The following is a 25,000-nucleotide window of genomic DNA, read 5'->3' on the forward strand; positions in this document are numbered from 1 at the left end:
TGGGAGGAACAAGACCCAAACTTCAAGCCATCTCGAATATCGAGGGCTTTAAGATTTATACATCGCTGTACTGTCGAATATCGTAGTAAAGTGTTCAAAACAATTCAGGTGAATATTTACAAAGGCAGACAAAGGCAGATGATGCCGACAGGAGACCTTTTGGTCCATATCTAGGTCGGATGCGAAAAAATCATAATAATAAAATAACAAATAAAAACTATAATAATGTAAATAACAAATAAAATACATAAATAAATGCATAGGTATAGTTAAATAAGAAACCAACAGGTAAATAGTAAATAATAATAAACTGACATATAACTAGTAATAAATGAAAATCAGACAGACAAATGATAACAAAACAAAAACAAATAATACAAAATAAATTATAATCATTTCGGCAGACCTTGTGTACTGTAAGCCGAGAGAAAAGTAAATCTTGTTTTTGTAGGAAGTGTAAAATGCTGAATTTTGTTGCACGTCAGAGTCAGGTGATGGTATATGATCGGCGCTTAAGATGTTTATCTGATATATCAAGTATGCGAAGGTTGGTTGTTACCCATATCGGGCATTATGCTATGGCTCAAGATAAACTGAAATACAATCAAGGTTAATTTTACGTGAAAAAAATTCCAACTCGGAACAGCAGTCTCCACATACTTAAATAGACGAGTAGGTTTAACTAAGCGCATCTAGTAATAATCTTGATTACTTGTATTGTTTGCCTTAAAGCGGCCCATACACGATCAATTATATTGCGCAATTCTATTGTCAATACTCTGAATTGACAATGAAATTGCGCAATATAATTGATCGTGTATGGGCCGCTTTAGACCAAGATTCGGTAATCAAGTTCGGTAGATTCTTGTTTGTTAGGCGTGATACCTCTGGTTGTGAAACTCAAAATAATACTAAACAAATGTTACCAACAGTCAACGAGTTACAGTAATGAGAGAAAAAGCATTGCTGAAATCAGCAACACATCTGACTCACTTCAAACCAATCATGGTTACGTAAAAGTAACCTTTCTAGATCCAAGCTGAAAATACAAGTTTCTTGAATCACAGATGATTAAGACCAATTCGGAACAACTGTGTAATGAATAGTCGACCTTTTTTTTCGCATCCGACCTAGATATGGACCAAAAGGTCTCCTGTCGGCATGCTCCGCCTTTGTAATCCTTTGAATAGTTTGCTCTAAGAATAAATGAGAAGAAAGAGAAAAAAATCAGAAAAAGAAGCTGCAGATATAAACTGTACACAAGGTACTAGAAGGACTGCTGAGCAAATAAATACATTATTCGCTTCCAGCAGTGACGAAGATTCAGAATCAGAATTGTCTGAAGAAGCTTCTGCAGCAATAGAAGAGTATCAGAAATGCAAAAATTTAGTGTCTCGTGAAGACCATTCGGCTTGGCGGCGTGACATTTGTGAAACTCTCTTTTGCTTTATTGGGCTGTCAAGAACTTTCTCTGCCTCCCCTTCAACCAGTACAGGTAATGAACGTTTTAATGAAAAACAAATCGATTCGTCTCCCGAAAGATCCTATAAGTCTGTTTGTGAAACATAATTTGCCAATTATGATGTCTGAACGTTGAAATTCATTCTCTATTTGGATCTGTATTGAAATACATTATTTACTTATATTTCCACTGAAACTGTTTTAATTTCATATCTTTAAAACAAATCGATTTGTCTACCGAAAGATCCTATGAGTCTGTTTGTGAAACATAATTTGCCAATTATGATGTCTGAACGTTGAAATTCATTCTCTATTTGGATCTGTATTGAAATACACTATTTACTTATATTTCTATTGAAACTGTTCTAATTGCATATTTTCAAAACAAATCGATTCATCTCCTGAAAGATCCTATAAGTCTGTTTGTGAAACATAATTTGCCAATTATGATGTCTGAACGTTGAAATTCATTCTCTATTTGGGTTTGTATTGAAATACATTATTCACTTATATTTCTACTTTTAACTGTTTTAATTTCATATTTTCAAAACAAATCGATTCATCTCCTGAAAGATCCTATAAGTCTGTTTGTGAAACATAATTTGCCAATTATGATGTCTGAACGTTGAAATCCATTCTCTATTTGGATCTGTATTGAAATACACTATTTACTTATATTTCTATTGAAACTGTTTTAATTGCATATTTTCAAAACAAATCGATTCATCTCCTGAAAAATCCTATAAGTCTGTTTGTGAAACATAATTTGCCAATTATGATGTTTGAACGTTGAAATTCATTCTTTATTTGTATTTGTATTGAAATACATTATTTACTTATATTTCTATTGAAGTCTGTTTGTGAAAATAAAATTATGTGAAAAAAATTTATTGAAATACAAATACGAAACTGAAATAACATACAAAACAAATCGATTCATCTCCTGAAAAATCCTATAAGTCTGTTTGTGAAACATAATTTGCCAATTATGATATTTGAACGTTGAAATTCATTCTTTATTTGTATTTGTATTGAAATACATTATTTACTTATATTTCTACTGAAACTGTTTTAACTGCATATCTTTAAAACAAATCGATTCGTCTACCGAAAGATCCTATGAGCCTGTTTGTGAAACATAATTTGCCAATTATGATGTTTGAGCGTTGAAATTCATTCTTTATTTGGATTTGTATTGAAATACATTATTCACTTATATTTCTACTGAAACTAATTGCATATCTTCATACATAGAATTATAAAGTATAGATTATATTTTTTGGGGGGAGAAAACAGGTTGGGGGACTGACTAAGAGCTGATTCCCCGTTCTTAATACATTATGATATTATTGGCTCCTTTATTTTTTGATATACTAATTATATATTTCTTCCACATCCCTTAGTGTTTTAGAAATTAATTTGTAAATAAAACTCTTGGTGATAAGAATTTGCATCAACATCCATAAATACTGAAAGAAAATGTCCACATCCACCTTTGTATACATACATACATATACCAACGGCTTTTTCCCCTTTACACGGGGGTAGCCAAAAAGAAAAATGCATAGAAATCACTCCCACCCATTTCATTTCCCATATATTCCACTCCCCTCCACCCTCCTCCCTCCCTCCTATCTTGGCACCTCCTGGACGCCTTTGTATATACTGAAAAATCGACAAACTACCTCAGACTGTTATGGAAAGCTTAAAGGAATATGATAAATTCGCCAACATCAATTAGGAAATGGATAAAAATGGATGGCACACAATTCACACCTCAGATTTTTTAGATGACAGATATTTTATGAAAACGGAATAATTTCAAAAATTCAAATAAGAAAAGGGAAAATATTCGAATATTGAAAAGAAAAGAAAATGAAGAAAAAATGAAAAAAAAGGAAAGAGAAAATGAGATAGAAAACGAAGAAGAAAAAGAAAAAGAAGAAGAAAAGGCACACATCAATAAAGGTGCAAAGGAAAATGCAAAGTGCAAAAAAAAATTAAAAATAAAATAAAATAAATAAATAAACACTAAACACTTCTTGAAAGTCAATCCTAATTATGATGACAAAAGAAAAGTGTAGACTTCAACGAGGATTACCTATTCATTTATTTATTTATCTATTTATTTATTTATTCATCTATGGGAGAGGGTGGGTGATCGATATTAGGTTCAAAACAGAAATCATTTCAAAGGACTCACTGGTGACGATGACACCAAAACTCACAGATAGACGAAGTTGAAAGAAAAAGAAACTTGACTTGAACAAGCATTAAGAAAATGAAAAAACAACAACAAGAGAAAACAATTTCTCGTACATATCCTTCTCCTTCCTCCTTCCTCATCATCGCCCTTCTTCCCCTCCTCCTCTACCTCCTCCTCCTCCTCCTCCCTCTCTTTCGCCTCGGCCCTCGAGTTCTATCTTTTCTCCTGACCCCTCTCCATTTTCTCCTCCTAGTCTTCATAATCATCTTACTTATCCTAATTCCAAGACCTCCTCCTCTTCCTCCCTCTTCTTCTTCTTCCTCCTCCTTCTTCATCTTCACATCATCATAACTTTCATTATAGTTAATTCTCTTTTCTCCTTCTTGTCTTTTCTCTTTTCCTTACAGTTTCATTTCATCACAGGAGTAAATCCTTCTCTCTCCGCCTTGCTCAGATGAATATTCGGAACTCGTTCTCACTCAGTCTCCTCTCTCTCTCTCTCTCTCTCTCTCTCTCTCTCTCTCTCTCTCTCTCTCTCTATGTGCGCGTGTTTGCGTGTGTGCTCTTGGACCACGTGCTGGACTCAAGATCGACAGCTATTTCCCTCCCGGAAGAGAGCTTAGAGCTCATATGTGACCGATCTAAGGGTAATGCTTTGCCCTTACACGCACACACACACACACACACCCAAAATCCCCGCCCACGAGGGTTGGAGTCACGACTCGCAGCGCAACGATGTTGAAATTATTTCAGCCCTGGGCGGAATTCGAACCCGAACCGCCGTAGTGCGGCTGGGAACTCTACCACTGCGCCATCGAGTCGTGTGTGTGTGTGTGTGTGTGTGTGTGTGTGTGTGTGTGTGTGTGTGTGTGTGTGTGTGTGTGTGTGTGTGTGTGTGTGTGTATGTGTGTGTGTATGTGTGTGTGTGTGCGTGTATGTATGTGTGTGTGTGTGTGTGTGTGTGTGTGTGTGTGTGTGTGTGTGTGTGTGTGTGTGTGTGTGTGTGTGTGTGTGTGTGTGTGTGTGCGTGTATGTATGTATGTGTGTGTGTGTGTGTGTGTGTGTGTGTGTGTGTGTGTGTGTGTGTGTGTGTGTGTGTGTGTGTGTGTGTGTGTGTGTGTGTGTGTGTGTGTGTGTATGTGTGTGTGTGTGTGTGCGCGCGTGTGTGTATAAGCATGTGTCTTCCCTTTTTCTTAAATGAAAACCTTTTTCTTGCCTACCTTCCGTCCATTCACAAAGCGGTGATCTTTCTCCTCCCAAGCTCGCCTTATCTAATCTTCTTCTCCCTCTCCTACTCTCTTCCTCCCCTTCCTCCTCCTCATCTTCCCTCTTCTCAGCCCATTCTTCCACTCCATATTCCTCATCTCTATTTCTTTCGTTTTATTTCCGTCTCCTTTATTTCCAATTCTTTCTCTTTCTATTTCTTTTCTTCTTCCTTCCTTCTCTTCCCCTTCCCATTTTCCGTCTCCTCCTTATTGTTTTTTTCTCCCTTTCGACTCTTTTTCTTCCTCTACTCATTCTCTTCTTCCTCCTCATTATCCTCTCCTCCACATGCTCTTTTTCGACTTCCTACTCTTTGTTCTCTTACTCTTTGTTCTTCATCATTTTTTTCATCTTCTTCATCTTCTCTTTTTGTTCTTTCTTGTCCCAAATTTATTTTCTTTATTATTTCTTTTATGGTTATTTTTATTGGTTTGTAATTTCCTCTAATAATTTCTTACTTCTTCATTTCTCCCATTTGTCAGGCTTCCCTACCCTCTCTCTCTCTCTCTCTCTCTCTCTCTCTCTCTCTCTCTCTCTCTCTCTCTCTCTCTCTCTCTCTCTCTCTCTCTCTCTTTCTCTCTCTCTCTTCCTGTACATATTTGTCTGTGCGAAGGGCAGAGACCTAGAAATTACGGGGGGCAGAAGAAGTTTAAATGTGTATAAGATGAAGTGTTTAAAAAGTATGGTGGGGGCAACGCGGATGGACCGAATGAGATATGAAGAGGTGGGAGGAAGAGCGGAAGTGGAGGAAGGAGAGCTGGCTGATTGGAGTACTGTGAAGGATGTTTTCAGGATATATCTATAGAAAGGACATCTGCAGGAGAAGAAGTAACAAATGTCATCTTATTAAGAAGATCCCTGTGCAGACAGGAATAGAGCTCCACAGTGGCCAACGTCCAAGTCGATACGGCACCTCGGTAAGGTAAAGTAATCTATAGAAAGAATGAATGAAGAAAGACTAGCCAAAAAGGGTGTGGAAGACAAAGGTGGATGGAGTGAGCTTGAAGGGAAGACCGAGAATGGATAGATGGATCATCATCAATTGGGGGAAGACAAAGGTGGATGGAGTGAGCTTGAAGGGAAGACCGAGAATGGGATAGATGGATCATCATCAATTGGGGGAAGACAAAGGTGGATGAGTGAGCTTGAAGGGAAGACCGAGAATGGATAGATGGATCATCATCAATTGGGGGAAGACAAAGGTGGATGGAGTGAGCTTGAAGGGAAGACAGAGAATGGAATAGATGGATCATCATCAATTGGGGGCATACGCCGGGGACAGTCCCAACGGTCTCTCTGAACAAGCTCACATGTAGACACCCTTCAATCCCACTCCAAACAACTCTTCACAGATTCGATCCACTCGCCCCAGACATGGATTCTGTACACGTCCCCTTCGTCTCCTCCTCCATCGAGGGTTGCCTCTTGTAGATTGGTTGGTTTATGAGTTTCAGGCTCAAAAGCCAAGCATTGGAGCATCAAGGGCTAGCACTATGAAAGCTAAAAGGCGGATGAAAGTTAAAAGTTCAGTGATTTCATTAAAAAGATAATAATAATAAAATTGAAAATTACAGTAAGTTATAATAGGTGATAAAACTTGATAAGCTTTAAAAATCTGACCACACGGGTTACTTCACAGTTATCATCAAGTAAGTCCGTCATGAACTTGCCTGTGATTGAACATGCTCGTCGTTCACGTTGAAAACATATGAACTCCGTTAAAAATTGTCTCTTGTGGAGACAGGAACCCTGTGAGTAGGATCTACATCAGGGAAACGTGAGGCCACATGACCGTATAGCTGCAGATGACGTTCAGGAACTATGCTGGTAAATGGTCTAGACTAGTTGTTCTTAACCTTTTTTAGTCCCTGTACCCTTTCATATATCAGAATTTTTTCTTGTATCCCCATCCAATACAAATACAATGCAAACATATGAAAAGGATTAGTGATACAAACCTTACTTTGCTCTCTCATTGTAAATATATAGTACCAATGCACTGGCTATCATGTCTCGTACCGCCCCCAGGGGTTCAAGGTATCGTACCCCTTGGGTGTACCCGAGGTACCACAGGTTAGGAACCACTGGTCTAGACTGAGTCTCACAGTACAGTCTCTGGGATGATACGAAGTCATTCCAGCGATACTCCATGATTCTCCGAAGGCGCTTAGTACCAAAGACATCGAGACGCCTCTTCAGGTCAGCATTCAGTGTCCATGTCTCATAGCCGTACAGCAAGATAGGGAGCACAAATGACTTGAAGATTCGAATCTTAGTCCTCCTGCATAAATAATGACATCGTCATACTCTGGTTGAGTATGTGCATAACACCATATGTGTGTGTATGTATATATGTGTATATATATATATACATATATATATATATATATATATATATACATACATATATATATATATATATATATATGTGTGTGTGTGTGTGTGTGTGTGTGTGTGTGTGTGTATTCACTTGGTCTTTGGATCACGTGTTGGACTCGTGATCGACAGCTATTTCCCTCCTGGAAGAGAGCTCAGAGCTCGTAGGTCCGATCTATGGGTAATGCTATGACCTTGCACACACACACACCCCCAACTCCCCGCCCACGAGAGTCGGAGTAACACCCCTCAGCGCTGCGATACTGATATTATTTCAGCCCCGGGCGAGAGTCGAACCCGGACCTCCGTAGTGGCAGGCCAGAGCTCTAACCACAGCGCCATGAGTGTGTGTGTGTGTGTGTGTGTGTGTGTGTGTGTGTGTGTGTGTGTGTGTGTGTGTGTGTGTGTGTGTGTGTGTGTGTGTGTGCGTGTCCAGCCTATAGCTGGCCTCCCTGCATTTCCTTGCTATTGCGTCTGTCCATTTTCCTAAGGACATTTTCTTTTATTTCCCTGTCAATTTCTTCTTCGTTTCTTATTCCACCTTCTTCCATTCCCCCTTTTGCGTATGATGTGTTGTTCTTATTTCCGCATTTTATTTCTAAATTCTGAATTCTGATACTCAGGTGTCTCATCCTCTGTTGGCTCTTCATATTCTCTTTGCATTTACGTTTATGTGTCGGTTTGATATTATTGTATCTAATCTATCCATGTTCCCTTCCCACCTCTCTCTCTTTCTCTTTCTCTCTCTCTTTCTCTTTCTCTTTCTCTTTCTCTCTCTCTCTCTCTCTCTATATATATATATATGTATATACATATGTATTTATGTATGTACTTATGGATATATATATGTATTTATGTATATATATACTTATGTGTATATGTATGTATGTATATATGTACGAGTAAATATTGTATAAGTATGCATACATTTATGTATATTTGTATGACTATACACGCATGTATGTATGTATGTATGTATGTATGTATGTATGTATGTATGTGTGTATATATTTACATATGTATGCATATATATATGAATATATATGTGTATGAATATGCATACATTTATGTGTATATGCATTCATGCATGTATGTATTATGAATGTATATATATATGTATTTATGTGCCCATGCATGTATGAGCGTGTGTGTTTGTGTGTATGTGTGTATGTATGTATGTATGTGTGTGTGTGTGTGTGTGTGTGTGTGTGTGTGTGTGTGTGTGTGTGTAAGTGTGTGTGTGTGTGTGTGTGTGCATGCATGTGATTCAATATTATTTTGGATCACGTGTCGTGCTCTTGACCAACAGCTATTACTTTCCCGACCTGTGAGCTCATCGAATTTGATTTATGGGTAATGCTGTGACCTTATATACACACATACCCCATCCCATCGCTCAAGAGTAATAATGGTTTGTACTATCATAGCGTGAGTACAGTCTGTGTGTATTTTTGTGTGTGTGAGATCCACTATCGTCTTGGATCACGTGCTGGATTCGTGATTAGATGCTATTAAACTCCAGGATGAAAGGTCAGAGATCATACAAAGGACTATCGATGGGTGATGCTGTGACCTTATTGAAGATATATGTTTGTTTGTTTGTTTGTTTGTTTGTGTGTGTGTGTTTATGTGTGTGTGCGTGTGTGTATGTGTATGTGTGTACGTGTGTTGTGTGAGTGACGGTATGTATGTGTATCCATGTTTGTTTGCCTTATGTCCTCTGGATCTATCTTGTACTTACTTTCTATTTTTCTAACGCTGTCCTACGTCTCCAGTTTTCATTCAGACCTCTCCACTAAAGATGGCTGAATACACGTGACTTGTACCACCCTTCCGTTCTTGTGCCCCTCCTTTATCACCTTTATGACTACACATCTTTAGTGTGATGGAAGAATAGAAGCCTCCGTATTGGCAAAGTAATACAAATCCCTCCACACTCCTATTTCCTTCCTCCTGCCTCCTATCTCCTCTCTCCTCCCTGACCACCACTTGTACCTATTCAGCAATCCCTCTTCCTCTCACCTCTCGTCTCTCTCTTTCTCTCTTCTCATATTACTACAACAAATGGGTCATATAACTTTGTAAATATGGCGTTAGCAAAGCGTGTACCCTACTCATATTTCTTATGACGAATGTTGGGCTCTTTAAGAAGTTTTGTATTAAATTTTTTACTTGCTACCTCCTGCTTACCTTATTCAGCTTAATGGAGTTTTTGATGATAAAGGGTTACGTAATTGTCTCGACATTTTATTTGGAACAGTTGGGGACTAATTAAGTGACATGTATGTACTTTATTCCAGCCACTTAGAACAGACGCTCTCAGGCTGAAAGGAAAACAGTTAACAAGGACTTTAGTCCCTTCCCTTCGTCTCACAGATGACAAATAGTTTCATCTTATCTTTTCTATTTCTTTCTTCTTTTGTATATTCTTATTTATTTATTTATTCATTTATTTATTTATCTATTTATTTATTAATTAATTAATTTATTTTTGTCTTCCTTACGTTCCTCTTCATTCTTCTCGAAAATTTTACAAATTTTTCGTTCTTTGTCCTGGACCTTTTTCGTTACTCTCCTTCTTCCCTTCTTCTGGTCTTCGACGCGTTGATGTCAAAATAAATCTTGTTCTTGATAATACCAAACGATTTTATTCAGCTGAAGGCAGTACCCAGGACTAAAAGAGTTAAGTCTGTCCCTTGAAATATTTTGTTTTGTTTGACGTTTGACGATTTTAATTCAACTGACAAGAGAACTCGACCATTCCTGAAGTCCCCTTCGATTAACAGAGTCATGAGCTTGTTAGATTTTCCTTTTCTTCCACCTCGCCTTTGACAGACCTCCCCTTCTTCCTTCCTCCCTTCCGACCTCCCCCTCTTCCTTCCTCCTTCCTTCTTTCCTTCCTTCCCCTCTCTTCCTCCCTCCTCTTTCCCTCTTTCCTTCCATTCTTCCTTCCTTCCTTCCTTCCCCTCTCTTCCTCCCTCCTCTTTCCCTCTTCCTTCCTCCTTCCTTCTTTCCTTCCTTCCCCTCTCTTCCTCCCTCCTCTTTCCCTCTTTCCTTCCATTCTTCCTTCCTTCCTTAGTTCCTTCCTTCCTTCCTCTCCTTCCCCCTTTTCTCTCTTCCTTCCTTCCTTTCCTCCTTTCTTCTCTCCTTTCTTCATTCCTTCTTTCCTCCCTTTCTTCCTTCCTTCCTCCCTTTCTTCCTTCCTTCCTCCCTTTCTTCCTTTCTTCCCTCTCTCCCTCCTTCCTTCCTTTCTTCCTTCCCTCCTTTCTTTCTTCCACCCTTCCTCTGTTCCTTCCTTCCTCCCTTTCCTTCATGTCTTCCTCCCTCCCTTTCTTCCTTCTTTCCTTCCTTCCTTCCTTCCCTATTTTGGCCCATCCGTCCTTCTTCCCTCCCTTCACCTGTCCTTCTTGTTTGGTCTTTGTAGCCATGGAAGGCCTCTGTCGTCAACCCGTCCCGTCCATCCGAGTCCAACAATTCGCTTTCCCATTTCTCTTCTCCTGGGTAATCTGTCCTTTATCAGTTTAGATGTTATCGTCTCCCTCTTCCATCTCCTCATTTCTTCTTCTTCTTCTTCTTCTTTTTTTCTTCCACGCTCTTCTTTCATGCCTCATCCCCCTCTCCCCCCTCACTCCCTCCCTCCCTCTCTCTCTCTCTCTCTCTCTCTCTCTCTCTCTCTCTCTCTCTCTCTCCCTCTCTCTCTCTCTCTCTCTCTCTCTCTCTCTCTCTCTCTCTCTCTCCCTCTCTCTCTCTCTCTCTCTTTCCGAGGGCCTCTTTCTTCGACCCAACTGACGACAACGACGGACATACGTATCGTGGCGTCTTCGTCTTCGTTTGTGTCTTTGTCTGTCTCCTTGTCTTTATCTCTCTCTCTTCGTTTTTGTCTCTTTGTTTTCGTCTTTGTGTTTGTCTGTCTGTCTGTCTGCCTTTCTCCTTGTCTCTGTCTATTTTTTGTCTCTCTTTTTGGCTTTGTCTCTCTTTTTCTTTGTCACTCTCTTTGTATTTTTCCCTTTCTTTCTATTTCTCTCTGTTGGTCTTTATCTTTATTTGTACTTTTCTCTCACTTTATCTCTCTTTGTCTTTCTCTTTGCATTTGTCTCTCTCTATTTGTCTGTCTCTTTGAATTTGTCTCCATCTTTATCTTTGTCTCTCTCTCTTTGTATTTGTCTCTCTTTGTCTTTATCTCTATTTAATTTTATCTCTCTCTTTGTATTAGTCTCTCTCTTTGTCTTTGTCACTCTTTGTTTTTGTCTCTGTCTTTGTTTTAGGTTATTTCTTCTTACGCTTCCTCTTTTTCCTCTTCCTCCTTTTCCTCAGCCTCTTCTTCTTCTTCTTATTCCCCTTTTCTTTTTTCTTTTCCTCTTCTACTTTTCCTTTTCCTCCTCCTCCTTCACTATTTCTTCTCTTTAGTTTTTTCTCCTCCTTCTCCTCCTCCTTCTTCTTCTTTTCTTCTTCTTCTTCTTTTCTTCTTCTTCCTCTACCCACTCTCACTTCTCCTTCCTCTTGTTGTTGCTATTAATGGTGATCGTCTTTTTCTTTTTCTTTTTCTTCGTATTTTCTATTTACTTTTTTCTTCTTTTCTATTTTTTTTTATTTCTATTTTCTTTTTTTTCTCTTTTCTTTTCCATCACATTTACCTTTCCTTTCTTCTTTTTTTCTTATTTCTGTTTTCCTTTCGTATTTTTCTTTTTCTTTCCTATTCCCTTCTTTCCTTTTTTGTTTTCCTTTCGCATTTTCTTTTTCTTCCTTATTCCCTTCTTTTCTTATATTGTCTTCTTTATCTCCCAGTTTTTCTTCCTTTCTTCTCCTTTTCATCATCTGCTTTCCTCAAATCATCTTCTTTTCTTCGTCATTTCTTCCTTTCCTCACTAATTAATCATTTTCTCTTTCCTCCAATTATCTCTCCGAGTTCCTCTCATTTCTCTTTTCCTGACACATCCCCCCCCTCCCACTTGATCCCGAGGACCGTTGCCATATACCTTGGGGCCGTGGTTATCCGGTATTATTATCCTTTTATTATTATTAATGTTACTTCTAGTAAATCCTTAGCCAGCTTCTTATCTTCTTTAGTGCCACTAACTTGATGATCTTTTGTTTATGCTCGTGGTCCTCCGTTTCGAATGACTCTGTGACCCTTTGTTCCCTCCTGGTCAATATTGCTTTATCGTCTGGCAACCCTCCTTCCTCCCTTCCTTCCTCCTTTCCTTCCTTCCTTTCTCCTTTCCTTCCTACCTTCCTCCCTCCCTTCCTTCCTTTCTCCTTCCTCCCTCCCTTCCTTCCTTTCTCCTTCCTCCCTCCCTTCCTTCCTTTCTCCTTCCTCCCTCCCTTCCTTCCTTTCTCCTTCCTCCCTCCCTTCCTTCCTCTCTCCTCCTTCCTCCCTTCCTTCCTCTCTCCTCCTTCCTCCCTTCCTTCCTCTCTTCTCCTTCATTTACCACCTCAGTCCTCCTTTCTCTCCCTTCCTTCCTCCCTCCTTCCTCCATTCCTTCCTTCCTTCCTTCCTCCCTTCCTTCCTTCCTTCCTCCCTTCCTTCCTCTCTTCTCCTTCATTTATCTCCTCAGTCCTCCTTTCTCTCCCTTCCTTCCTCCCTCCTTCCTCCCATCCTTTCTCTCTCCTCCCTCATTTACCTCCATAGTCCTCCTTTCTCTCTCCCTTCCTTCCTCCCTTCTTTCCTTCCTCCTTCCTCCCTTTCTTCCTCTCTCCTCCTTCATAAATCTTCTTATTCGTCATCTCTATCCCTTCCTTCCTCCGTCCTTCCTCACCTTCCTACTTTCCTCCCTTTCTTCCTCGTCCCTTATTTACCTCCTTAGTCCTCCTCTTTCTCCCTTCCTCCCCCCTTCCTTCCTCCCCCCCCTCCCTCCGTACTCCCTTAACTACCTCCTTACTCCTCCTTTCTCTCCTTTCCTTCCTCCCTCCTTTCTCCCTTTGTCGTCCTTTTCTTAATTAGTTTTGTCCTTTATTCTATTTACCCATTTTGTATTTTTTCCTTTTCTTCTATTTGTCTCTTCCCTAATTTCTCAATTACCACTTTCCTTCTCCTCTCCCTCATTTACTTCCTCCCTAACTTTCTTCCTTTCTTCCTTCTTCCTCACTTTTTTAGATATTTTGTTTCTTATTTATTGCTACTTTCTCTCCAATGATTTATTTCGTAGTACTTCCTCTTTCCATCTCTCCGCTTCCTTTCCCTCTTCCCTTAGCCGTATGGGGTACTGACTACATCAATTTTATACAGAAAATGTATTGGTTATTTTTTGACACCCCTACGGCCCAGAACCACGCAGCATATTTCTACGATTGCAGACTCACCTTCACTATAAAAGAGAGAGAGAGAGAGAGAGAGAGAGAGAGAGAGAGAGAGAGAGAGAGAGAGAGAGAGAGAGAGAGAGAGAGAGAGAGAGAGAGAGTGAGAGAGAGAGAGAGAGAGAGAGAGAGAGAGAGAGAGAGAGAGAGAGAGAGAGAGAGAGAGAGAGAGAGAGAGAGAGAGAGAGAGAGAGAGTGAGAGAGAGAGAGAGAGAGAGAGAAAGAATGAGAGAGAGAGAGAGAGAGAGAGAGAGAGAGAGAGAGATAGATAGATAGATAGATAGATAGATAGATAGATAGATAGATAGATAGATAGATGGATAGATAGATAGATAGATGGATGGATAGATAGATGGCTGGATAGAGAGAGAGACAGAAAGAGAGAGAGAGAGAGAGAGAGAGAGAGAGAGAAAGAGAGAGAGAGAGAGAGAGAGAGAGAGAGAAAGAATGAGAGAGAGAGAGAGAGAGAGAGAGAGAGAGAGATAGATAGATAGATAGATAGATAGATAGATAGATAGATAGATGGATAGATAGATAGATGGGTGAATGGATGGATGGATGGATAGAGACAGAGACAGAAAGAGAGAGAGAGATGGAGAGAGAGATAGAGAGAAAGAGAGAAAGAGAGAGAGAGAGAGAGAGAGAGAGAGAGAGAGAGAGAGAGAGAGAGAGAGAGAGAGAGAATGTTGATGTACGACCATCTCTTTGATGCGATCTTGTTTCCAATTATGGAAGCGCTGGTTATTGGACGATAATCATTTATTTCTCCTCTTCCTCCTCTTCTTTTTCTTACTCTTTTTCTTTCTCTTCTAACTCTTTTTACTTCTCTTCACACTTCTCTTTCTTACTTTCTTCCTCTTTTTTTCTCCTTTTCGTCCTCTTTTTCTTTCTTTTCTTATTTATCTTCTTCCACCTGCTCCTCCTCCTCTCTTTTATTCTCTTCTTGCTCTCCTTCCTCTCCTTCTATCACCACAAACGACGACCTTGGGGGAACTATACCAATTTCCTGACCTCATTTATTTTTTTGAATAATTATCTAATATTCTTAATCTCTCCTCTTTTGTCTTCTGCGTTCTTTCTCCCTGAACTTAATTCATATATCCTTTTATTACACTCGCATTTCTGTCATTCATACATACATATATGCATACATACATATATGCATGCATACATGCATGCATACCTATATGCATACATACATATATGCATGCATACATGCATGGATACATATATGCATACATACATATATGCATGCATACATGCATGCATACCTATCTATCTACCTAGCTACCTACCTACCTACCTTCCTACCTACATAGATACATAGATATGTACATACATACAAACATACATACTTACATATATACATACATACATACGTACATACATACACACACAAATATATGCATAATCATTCACATACATGCATATATACATAATGTATGCATAATCATACACATACATGGATATATTCATATGTATACATACATACATACATTACCTAACCGCTTCAGCACGAAATATGCAAAAAACGTTATTTTCATGAAAGTGCATTATTGGGAGAGAATGACCAATTTCCGTGACATTTCTTGCTTTCTACCGAATAAAATTGCCTGACGTTAACTAGAACAACCTCTACGAAAAGAAATATTGTACAGAGAGTTGTGGCTCAAGGGAGGTCTCAAGGTCTGCTAAGTTTGCAGACACTGTCATCTTACCGAATTCTGTCGTGATTTGGGGTCGTGATACAGAGTGAACAATATACAAGGTAGAATAGTAGGGACGGAACTTCACGTCGGCAGTAAAACGATGTTGGAAAAATAAGTAAAAATAAATAAATAGATAAATAAACAAATAAATAAATAAAAATGTCTCCTCCCCCTTTCCACCTCAAATAGAGAATTCTAGTTTTATTTTACGTCATTTGTTTTCTCACAATTCTCCCCAGTCTTTCGTTCGCTCTATCTCTATCTATCTATCTATCTCTATCTATATCTCCGTCTCTTCCTTCGTTATGTCATTCATTCTAATTTTTCCTCTCTTTACTCTTTTTTCCTTCTTTCTCTATCTCTCACTAGCTCTAGTCTATCTCTCTCTTCTTTCTTCTAATCGTTCCTTTGTTTTTTTGTCTTGTTTTATCTTCTGAATCATTTTTCTCTCTTCATTCTTCCATTCCCACCCAATTTAACATCTTCCCCTTCCGTCCATATGTTTCTGATGTCATACAACTTGATAACTTGATCATTATGTTAAACTTCAAGAACTGTATCTTTATTATGGCTCTCGCCGGGTGATTTTATTCAGACCTGGGGGTACAGGTTGACAGTTGATCAAGTATCTCTTATTTCACTCCATTTTTTTTTTCTTTCGTCTTTTTTTATTTTTATTCTCGACTTTCATAATTTCCACCTCATACTCTCCATTCCGCTTTGCTAAATGTCCGTAATTTCCACCTTCCCTTTTTATTACAAAGGATTACAAAGGCGGAGCATGCCAACAGGAGACCTTTTGGTCCATATCTAGGTCAGATGCGAAAAAAAATCATAATAATCATTCTCATTCATTCTGAATAATTTTTCTTTTCTAACCTCTCCCCATCTTTACTCACAAAACCAACCATCGATTTGTATTGCTCCGGTACTTCACTGACCGCTAGTTGAGGTTTATCAATTGCTCTTATCCCCCTCTTTTGGTACTATTTATCAAGACTTATATTTCGAGGAGGGGATGATTAATCATTCCTCTACTACCTGTCAGTAGTTGTATTTGTTTTGCTACGGCGTGTTGCTGTCAATGATTGTCCTCTATAATTATTATTTAATTTTGTGTTATATCTGTTTTATCTACTTATTTATTTTCGTTTGCTATTATTATACACACCCTGCAAACATTTTGGGTACCTAGATTAACCTAGATATTCTGGTTCCTCGTTTTATATATATTTATGTATAGGTCGAAAAGACATAGGTCCTTGTTTTCCCTTTACATCAGGATAGTGAGATTGTTAATGTGGATATATTCTGTACGTGATAATGTAAAGAATACAAGAGGAAAGCGAGTTACTAGAGACTCTAGACCAGTGGTTCCCAAACTGTGGGTAAATTACCCCCTGGGGGGGAGGTAACAATTTTCTGGGGTAATGGAGAGGTAACAAAAAAAAAATCAAGAAAACATTACGGTACCAGGCATTAGGATTAATGTTAACTTCGTACGTATAGTTGTAAAACTTAAAAAAAAAAAAAGGTTTGGGAACCACTGCTCTAGACGTAATGAGCTTGAGCTGAGCCCACGACCCACGCTAAACTAGTGTGGGCGTGAGCTCGGAAAAGGGTTATATGGCGTTGTAAGCCAGCATAGCGAGAATGTTAATGTGGGTATATTTCGGACGTGGTAATTTAAAAAATGCAAGCGGGAGTTTTTTGTCTTTCTAATGGGAAATTGAGTGAAAAAAAGAAAAGAAAAAAGAATAAAGGCCATTTCAAGAAACGTTTTCAAAATAACTGGAATATTTTACAGGTTCTGTCCGATTCTCGATGATATTAGACGGCTTCATTCAACCCCCAAAGGCAAGTCTAAGTGGATTCAGACTCGCTTTGCACCTTTCTAGATGTATTTGTCCGTCTCGTTCGGAATTTCTAGGTTTTCAGTCCCATCCAATATTACCTGGGTTTGGCTCCATCATCCAATCTCCTTAGCGTTGGAGATTCTCATTTTTTTTTTCTTCTTTTTTTTTTCGTAAAATTGGTTCCTCTTTTTTCGTGAAACCGGTTCTTCCACATTCCCGTAAAATCGGGATGGATGATCTATTTGTCTCTAATGGAACTTTCCGTTTCGTCAGAGGAGTCGGATTCTTACAACCAGTCAGTTAGTCTCTTTCTCTCTCTCTCTCTCTCTCTCTCTCTCTCTCTCTCTCTCTCTCTCTCTCTCTCTCTCTCTCTCTCTCTCTCTCTCTCTCTCTCTCTCTCTCTCTCCTCTCTCTCTATTCAGCCCAATGACTTAACCTAAGATTCTGTTTTGGTTTAACCACCTGCAGAGAAATCCCAGAACGTTAGTCTTACGTACATTTGTTTCCGGTACTTATTCTTCTGTGTGGTATCACAGAGATGGAATATATGCTACTCTTAAACTGATGTTTATTAATCTGTGGCACTGTTTTGATTCGTGTGTCTGCCAGGGTTACCAAAGCTTTGGCTTTGCCATACTGAGCATTTAAGTCCAGTTCAATCGTTAAGGTCTTTTCTTTGGTGGCGCATGCCACGGATGGGTCCGTATTTGTCATCAGAATCTTCATATATTTTCGTGGATCATTTCTTTGATATTGATTCGTTGTTGGTAGATTCCAGAACCAAGAAGCTTGGATAGTCCACGTCATGGTCTACCTTGTCTCGGCATGGGTCAAGTTGGTGACTGAGTATAGTAAAGAACGCAATATCTTAAAATGGGATTGGGGTTCTAGCGACTGACTGTAGTGTTTGGGTATCTTTATAACCCCGATGGCAGGAATTAATTATTACCCTTTATGAGGCGAGTAATCAATCACTCCAGTGTTGCCACTTTATGTTTTTTAATTAATTCATTATAATTATCATTATTATTTTGTTTTTTGGGTGGGGTCACTTAGCTCAAAGGAAAGTGTTCTTTGGCGGGACGGAAGTGTAATAGAGGAATCTTGGTTTTGTGGCGGCTATTGTTTCCCCTGTTGTTGTTTGAGTGATATCATGCCGCGTTATGAGTAGCCCTATTTAGGATCCGCTTTACTCATCCCACATGGAGAAAGGTCTAGAAAAATGTGCTCAAAATATAGTCCTTGCTGGAAGAGATTCCCCTGACAGGTCGGGTTTAAGGGGGGACTATATTTTGAGCGCATTTTCCTAGACCTTTCTCCATGTAGGATGAGCAAAGCGGATCCTAAATAGGGCTACTCAGTTGTTTAAGTTCCTGCCAAGGCATGTTACTTCCTATTTCTACCACAACGCTGCCATTAGGCATACACAGCTTGACGTGTGGGCCCAAGAGCTTCCAGAGATCACCATCTCTTGCACCGATCATCACGTACCATCGCCCGAAGACTAAAAGCTCATAGTTAGAAAAACTAAATTATTGTCAATAGAAAAGAAGATTAATAAGGACTGAATACCAGTCAATCCTCGCTTTCGGCATCAATTTTTGGATGAAAGTCTCAACCAAGGACATAACTTTGAGTTGGTGAACTTGCCCCGATCATCACGTACCATCGCCCGAAGATTGAGAGCTCATAATTAGAAAAATTAGATTATTGTCAATAGAAGAGAAGATTGATAATGACTAAATATCAGTCAATCCTCGCTTTTGGCACCAATTTTTGGATGAAAGTCTCAACCAAAGACACAACTTTGAGTTGGTGAGTTGGTTTCTGTTCAGCTTACTTTCGAATCCTGCTTCAGAATCTTGGGTCCCTCTTATCAGACATTGGATGAGGAGGAGAGGAATGCAAGATCTCAAAACGGGATTTAGAGACAAAGAAATCCTAACCCATTTTGGACGAATGAACATCGACCTCAGGAGCGAAAAGGCTAAAACAAATGTCTTGTCCTAGCTTAAGGGGCATTTAGACGGCCAAACGGTTTGACAAACCCGGTTTGTCAAACAAGTGTTTGAAGTGATGTTTGACCGTGTGAATAGGGTATTTGGTGACGACCAAATACCCCCATTCCCATGGTCAAACATCACTTCAAACAATTGACTGACAAACCGGGTTTGTCAAACTGTTTGACCGTGTAAATGGCCCTTTAAGAAAAACACAGAGTTTGGAAGTCGAGACAGGACTCTTTGCTGCGACTGTACGATTCTTAGGTTACTTACTTGTTGTAAAGGACGATGTCTGGAAGCCAGATCCTCTCACAGGGAAGCCGGATGGTCTCAAGCCCGTTATAGTCTGCGGGGTCCCAGTGCAGCAGTTCGTCCATCCACTCCTGAAGTAAGAGAAGGCGTTTCTGACGTTAACAAGGGCGCCATAAAAGGTCTCAGTCAATATATGTTTTGTTTTCGATGACCCTCTCCCAAATATCTATCTACCTACCTATCTATATTATATATATATATATATATATATGTATATATATATATATATACATACACTTAATGTAGCTGCCGTCAAGTGATTTTATTCAGATATGTCTGTGGTAGCAGAATTTAATTACAAAGGATTACAAAGGCGGAGCATGCCGACAGGAGACCTTTTGGTCCATATCTAGGTCGGACGTGAAAAAATCATAATAATGATAAATAAATAGATGAATAAATAAAAACTATAATAATGTGAATAATAAATGACATACATAAAGAAATGCAAAGGTATAGTTAAATAATAAAGAAACAGGTAAATAGTAAATAATAATAAATTGACATATAGCTAATAATAAATGAGAATCAAGCAAATAATAATAAAAAACAAAAACAAATAAATAATATAAAATAAATGATAGTCATTACAGCATCTTGCTTAGGTGTTTATTTAAATGATTCTTAAAGCTTCGAACTGAACTATATTGAACTGCCTCTGCAGGAAGTTTATCCCATTCATTAAGTACACGGTTGACGAAGTTGTTTCTACCCACTTCCAAATTAAATCTATTTTCCAGACAGTTTGAGACCATTGTTTCTTGTCTGATTCTCATTCATTGAGAAAATTTTGTCACTTTTGATGTCAATTCCCTTTAGAATCTTAAAGACCTGTATCAAGTCACCTCTGAGTCTACGCTTTTTAGGGAAAAAGAGATTCATATGTTTTAGTCGATTATTATATAATTTATTTTTTATATATGGAATCAGTTTTGTGGCTCGCCGTTGTAATTTTTACAATCGGACAATTTTTTTAATGAGATTTGGTGACAATACTTGAACATCATATTCCAAATGTGGACGAACTAACGATTTATATAATTTGTTAATGAGTGATAGACTTTTGAAGTCAAAAGAGCGCGCAATCAACCCTAGAATCTTATTTGCTTTCTCAGAGGCTGAAATATACTGCTTGGATGATTTGAGATCGCTACTGGTAAATACAGCGAGATCCTTTTCACTATCAACATATGTTAACGAATTTCCAAATAACTTGTAATTATATTTATTGTTATTTTTACTTAGGTGCATTACCTTGCATTTACTTGTGTTAAATTTCGTTAGGAACTTTTGTGACCATTGCTGTAATTTATCTAAATCTTCTTGAATATCTAATTGGTTTAAGTGATCATTTGCCATTCCATACAGTTTTGTATCATCAGCAAATTTGGAAACAGTAGATTTTAGTCCATAGTCTATATCATTTATATGTACTATGCACAGAAGTGGCCCAGGAACTCCAATTGTAACATTTTTCCATCCAGAAGTTTTGCCATTTAAAACAACTCTCAGTTTTTGATCATTCAACCAATTACTAGTCCAACTTAATAGGCTGACCCTTTGGACCTTTATCGACATATGATCGATCAGGTCTTTTTACGACGTAAGAAATTGTCTTTTTTAATCTAATGTGTTGGAAAGCGAATTTACTGTTTAAACTACCCATTATAAATACATAAATGCACACTCACACACACACACACACACACACACACACACACACACACACACACACACGCACGCACACACACACACATACACACATACACATACACACACACACCACACAGAAAGCTCCAACACACACACACATATATATAGATATATATATATATATATATATATTACATATATATATATATATTATATATATATAAAATATTATATAATCCACACGCAGACATGTACGCGCGCCCGCCCAGCGTTATAATGTGTTATTGATTTCTCCCTCTCTCTCCATCTCTCTCTCTCTCCTTCTCTCATTTCTGTTTGTTTGTCTGTCTGTCTGTTTGTTCACCTATCTTCCCATCCATCCGTTTGTCTTTCTATCCGTCCTTCTCTCTATCTATCCGTCCTCTGCGTCCTTTTCCTTTTCTTACTGAATTTCCTCTTTATTTGATTCATTCCTCCCTCCTTTCCTCTTTACCTTTATCACCTTCTCTTTCTCTCTCACTCTCTCTTCCCGCTCCTCTCCTCTCTCCATTATTTCTCTCAATTCTTTCCCCTTCTCTCTCTCTCTTTCTCTCTCTCTCTCTTCCTGCTCTTCTCCTCTCTCCATTATTTCTCTCAATTCTTTCCCCTTCTCTCTCTCTCTCTCTCTCTCTCTCTCTCTCTCTCTCTCTCTCTCTCTCTCTCTCTCTCTCTCTCTCTCTCTCTCTCTCTCTCTCTCTCAAACACACACACACGCATACAAACACACGTAAACGTCTGCAAATATATATTTTTTCGTGGGTTCTATGTGAATATGAAGGACGCAAAATGTCTTTTGTTTTTTCGGCATGATAATAATCATGAATTATTGGACAGTGGAAGGAAGGACTGCTAGAGCGTCGATTTCCCCGTCCCATTCCGCCGGAATGACTTCACAAACAAGCGGTCCTCGACTTGGAAACATTTGATAATGTCACACTTTTATCAAAAATTCTCTGCGTCTGATATCAGTCTGCCGTCCCTATGAAACAATAACAGAAAGTAGGCAATATGAAACGGAGTTTCAGACACCGTGGGTACGTCATGAAGAAATGAACACTCAAAATGAAAACGGCATCTTTATCTCTCTCCCCTCTCTCTCTCTCTCTCTCTCTCTCTCTCTCTCTCTCTCTCTCTCTCTCTCTCTCTCTCTCTTTCTTTCGAAAGCAGCTGAAGGGTTCCTGAGTACCTCAAGCCAAGGACGAATGAATGATAATTGTGGGTGAAAACATCAAGAAGGGATGGGGGCGGGAATGAATGGGTTTGAGGGTTTTGGGTGAGAGATGGGAGACAGAGAGGAAGGAGGAGGGAGGAGAGGTACCCATCAACCTTGGAAGCTTTAAGTTCCAAGGTCAAAATTTATACCTCATATGTTCTCTTACTGATCCTCCCCCTCCATTTTGCTCCATTCCTTAATGCATGCGCACGTGCACATGTCTATATAGTGTGTGCGTGTGTACGCGTGTGTGTGTGTGTGTGTGTGTGTGTGTGTGTGTGTGTGCGTATGCGTGTGTGTGTGTGTGTGTGTGTGTGTGTGTGTGTGTGTGCGCATGTGTGCGCGCGCGTGTGTGTGTGTGTGTGTGTGTATGTGTGTGTGTGTGTGTGTGTGTATGTGTGTGTGTGTGTGTGTGTGTGTGTGTGTGTGTGTGTGTGTGTGTGTTTGTGTGTATGTGTGTCCATTCCATAGTTATTCTTTTGAAAGGGACATGTAGCTCATCTGGCTAAAAAGGATATACGAGTATGTATGTATATTTTTCAAATTGGAAAGAAAAGAATTCCTTTCAACTCTTCATCCTTCCTAGTCACCACAGGTACTTAGATTCGATATTTCTATCTCCTAAGCTTGTTAATACCACACTTGATGGATCCTTCTCTTGATGAATCGTCTCTCTCAGGAATCTCCTCAAAAATATTTTTTTTTAAACACCTTTCTGGAACCAAAATTCTCTGTCTGGATATTTTGGTTTCCTGGCTTGATAGACTTAGTTTTTTTTTCACCTCAGCCCCCCACTCCCCACATACTCCCACTCCCACTCTCTAATTCCTTCCCCTTCCTCCTTCTCCAGTGTATTATTTTTTGGTCTCATAATACATTTGAACCAATTTTGAGTATCTTCAAACCTCCTTTCCTTCCCAGCATCGACATTCCCACGCTCGAAGGAGCCTAATCCACACTCGCACAAATCCCTCACACCATCTCCTCCCCTCCCCTGACACTCTCTCCCATTCCCAGGTCCTTATCCGTTCCCCATCCTCCCTTTTCCGCCTTCCCATCCCTGGGTTCCCAATACCCGTAGCGGTAGTCCTTCAGATCGATATTATTTCCCAGCCCTCTTGGTCTCCTTCTTCAGATCGATATTATTTCCCAGCCCTCTTGGTCTCCCTCTCCCTTCAAGACTTTTTGACGCCTCGTCGTTACTCTTCGATTCATAACCTCTAGAACCTTCTCTCGTTCTTCTGACGTCTTCACCGAGGGCAGTAGTTCTTAAATTGAGGTACAGCTACACAGAAAACTATCGTTAGTAGGGGTGTCGAAACATTCGCTAATGAACATAACCTTATGATACCGAAGGGTTGGTATTTCTGGGGTTCGAATTGTTCGAATTCCTTCTGAATGAATATGAATCGAATAATAGTTCCGGAGTTCATATGGATTCACTATGACATGATAATCTTATTTCCGATGGAGACTTCAACTTGTCTCAAATAGTTTCGTTGTTTTGTGTCAAAATGATTAGCGTGATTTACTAACGATAGTTTTCTGTGCAGCTGTACATGGATCTTTGTGGTGGTGACCACAAATCAAAATCTTGTGTCGGTCAGTGAGTTACTGACGATTTAATTCAGTGTTCAGTTGGTCTTCAGGATTAAAAGAGTTGCAAGAACAGCAATACATAAATATAGGAGACATGAGAACACAATCTGAGGACACCTGGCCTAGATTTCTTGTTAAATTGATCTGATTTGTCAATAAAATCTATTTGTGATTTTCATGAGTACTGCCAGCGATGCTGGACAAATTCTATTTTGTGATAATAGAAAGCACTCACCAGGGTTACCAAAAAGCTTTATAATAAAAACCTTAAGTGCGATATTCAAATAGGTAAAAAAGATGCCTGACATAAGTTATCTTGTATTTTTGTATTCTTGAATTTGACTAACCGTGTCTAGCTGGTCAGCGAGTTATCGATTATTGTGAATATCTAAATTAATGAATTTGATTGGTTGGATCCATATATGGATGGTTCATCCATCAAGCCTGATAGGTATTGTTTCAATAGCAATCAAAAATATTTTACCGCTATCAAGCTAATGTTTATAATTCTTTAAGGAAGACTATTTAAAAAAATGTGGTCCAATTGAGGAAAAACTATTTTGACGATATAAACTTTCAGAGTGGTATCGAGTCGGTATAGCCCTCTTCTTCATGCACGCACGAGACCCTAGGGCATGGATTAGGGACATAAGAGTATAACACTAAAATCTTCCAAAGGTATATCATGATAAAACATTCTCTTCTCCTTTGAAAATAATATACACAGTATTTCGTCTTTAACAATATTTTAGGGTTTCTAACTTTTTGATTATGGACGAGTACCACCTCAATACACTTTCCAGTGCTCTGAATTTGCCTAATCTAACGAGGAATCATTATTGTGAACAAGAGACTTAAATAAGATCGACAATTTTGTTCTCTTTGGTATGAAAAGTACGTAGTAAAAATACTCATTTTTTTTCTTGGGAATACATAAAGATTTTTCATTCTAAAGTTTGACTCAACAATTATGCCCAGGTTTCGATGGTTCTCTTCCACGAGAAAAAAAAAAAAAA

The 25,000-nt window shown here is 38.9% G+C and overlaps 1 protein-coding gene across 1 annotated transcript in view; it reads right to left on the bottom strand.

Moving 5' to 3' along the window:
* The window catches only part of LOC143037040 (neuronal acetylcholine receptor subunit alpha-10-like), a gene marked incomplete at its 5' end in the record, with an annotated part of 237,979 nt that overhangs the window by 144,227 nt on the left and 68,752 nt on the right, over window positions 1–25,000 (bottom strand). Inside the window, one exon of the mRNA XM_076205148.1 lies at window positions 19,442–19,551. Within this exon, the coding sequence (XP_076061263.1) occupies window positions 19,442–19,551 (110 nt within the window). The remainder of the gene's footprint in view (window positions 1–19,441; window positions 19,552–25,000) is intronic.

This window comes from Oratosquilla oratoria, chromosome 21 (assembly GCF_046742065.1).
Source record: "Oratosquilla oratoria isolate Oo_2021 chromosome 21, ASM4674206v1, whole genome shotgun sequence".
In the NCBI taxonomy this organism is placed as follows: Eukaryota; Metazoa; Arthropoda; class Malacostraca; order Stomatopoda; family Squillidae; genus Oratosquilla; species Oratosquilla oratoria.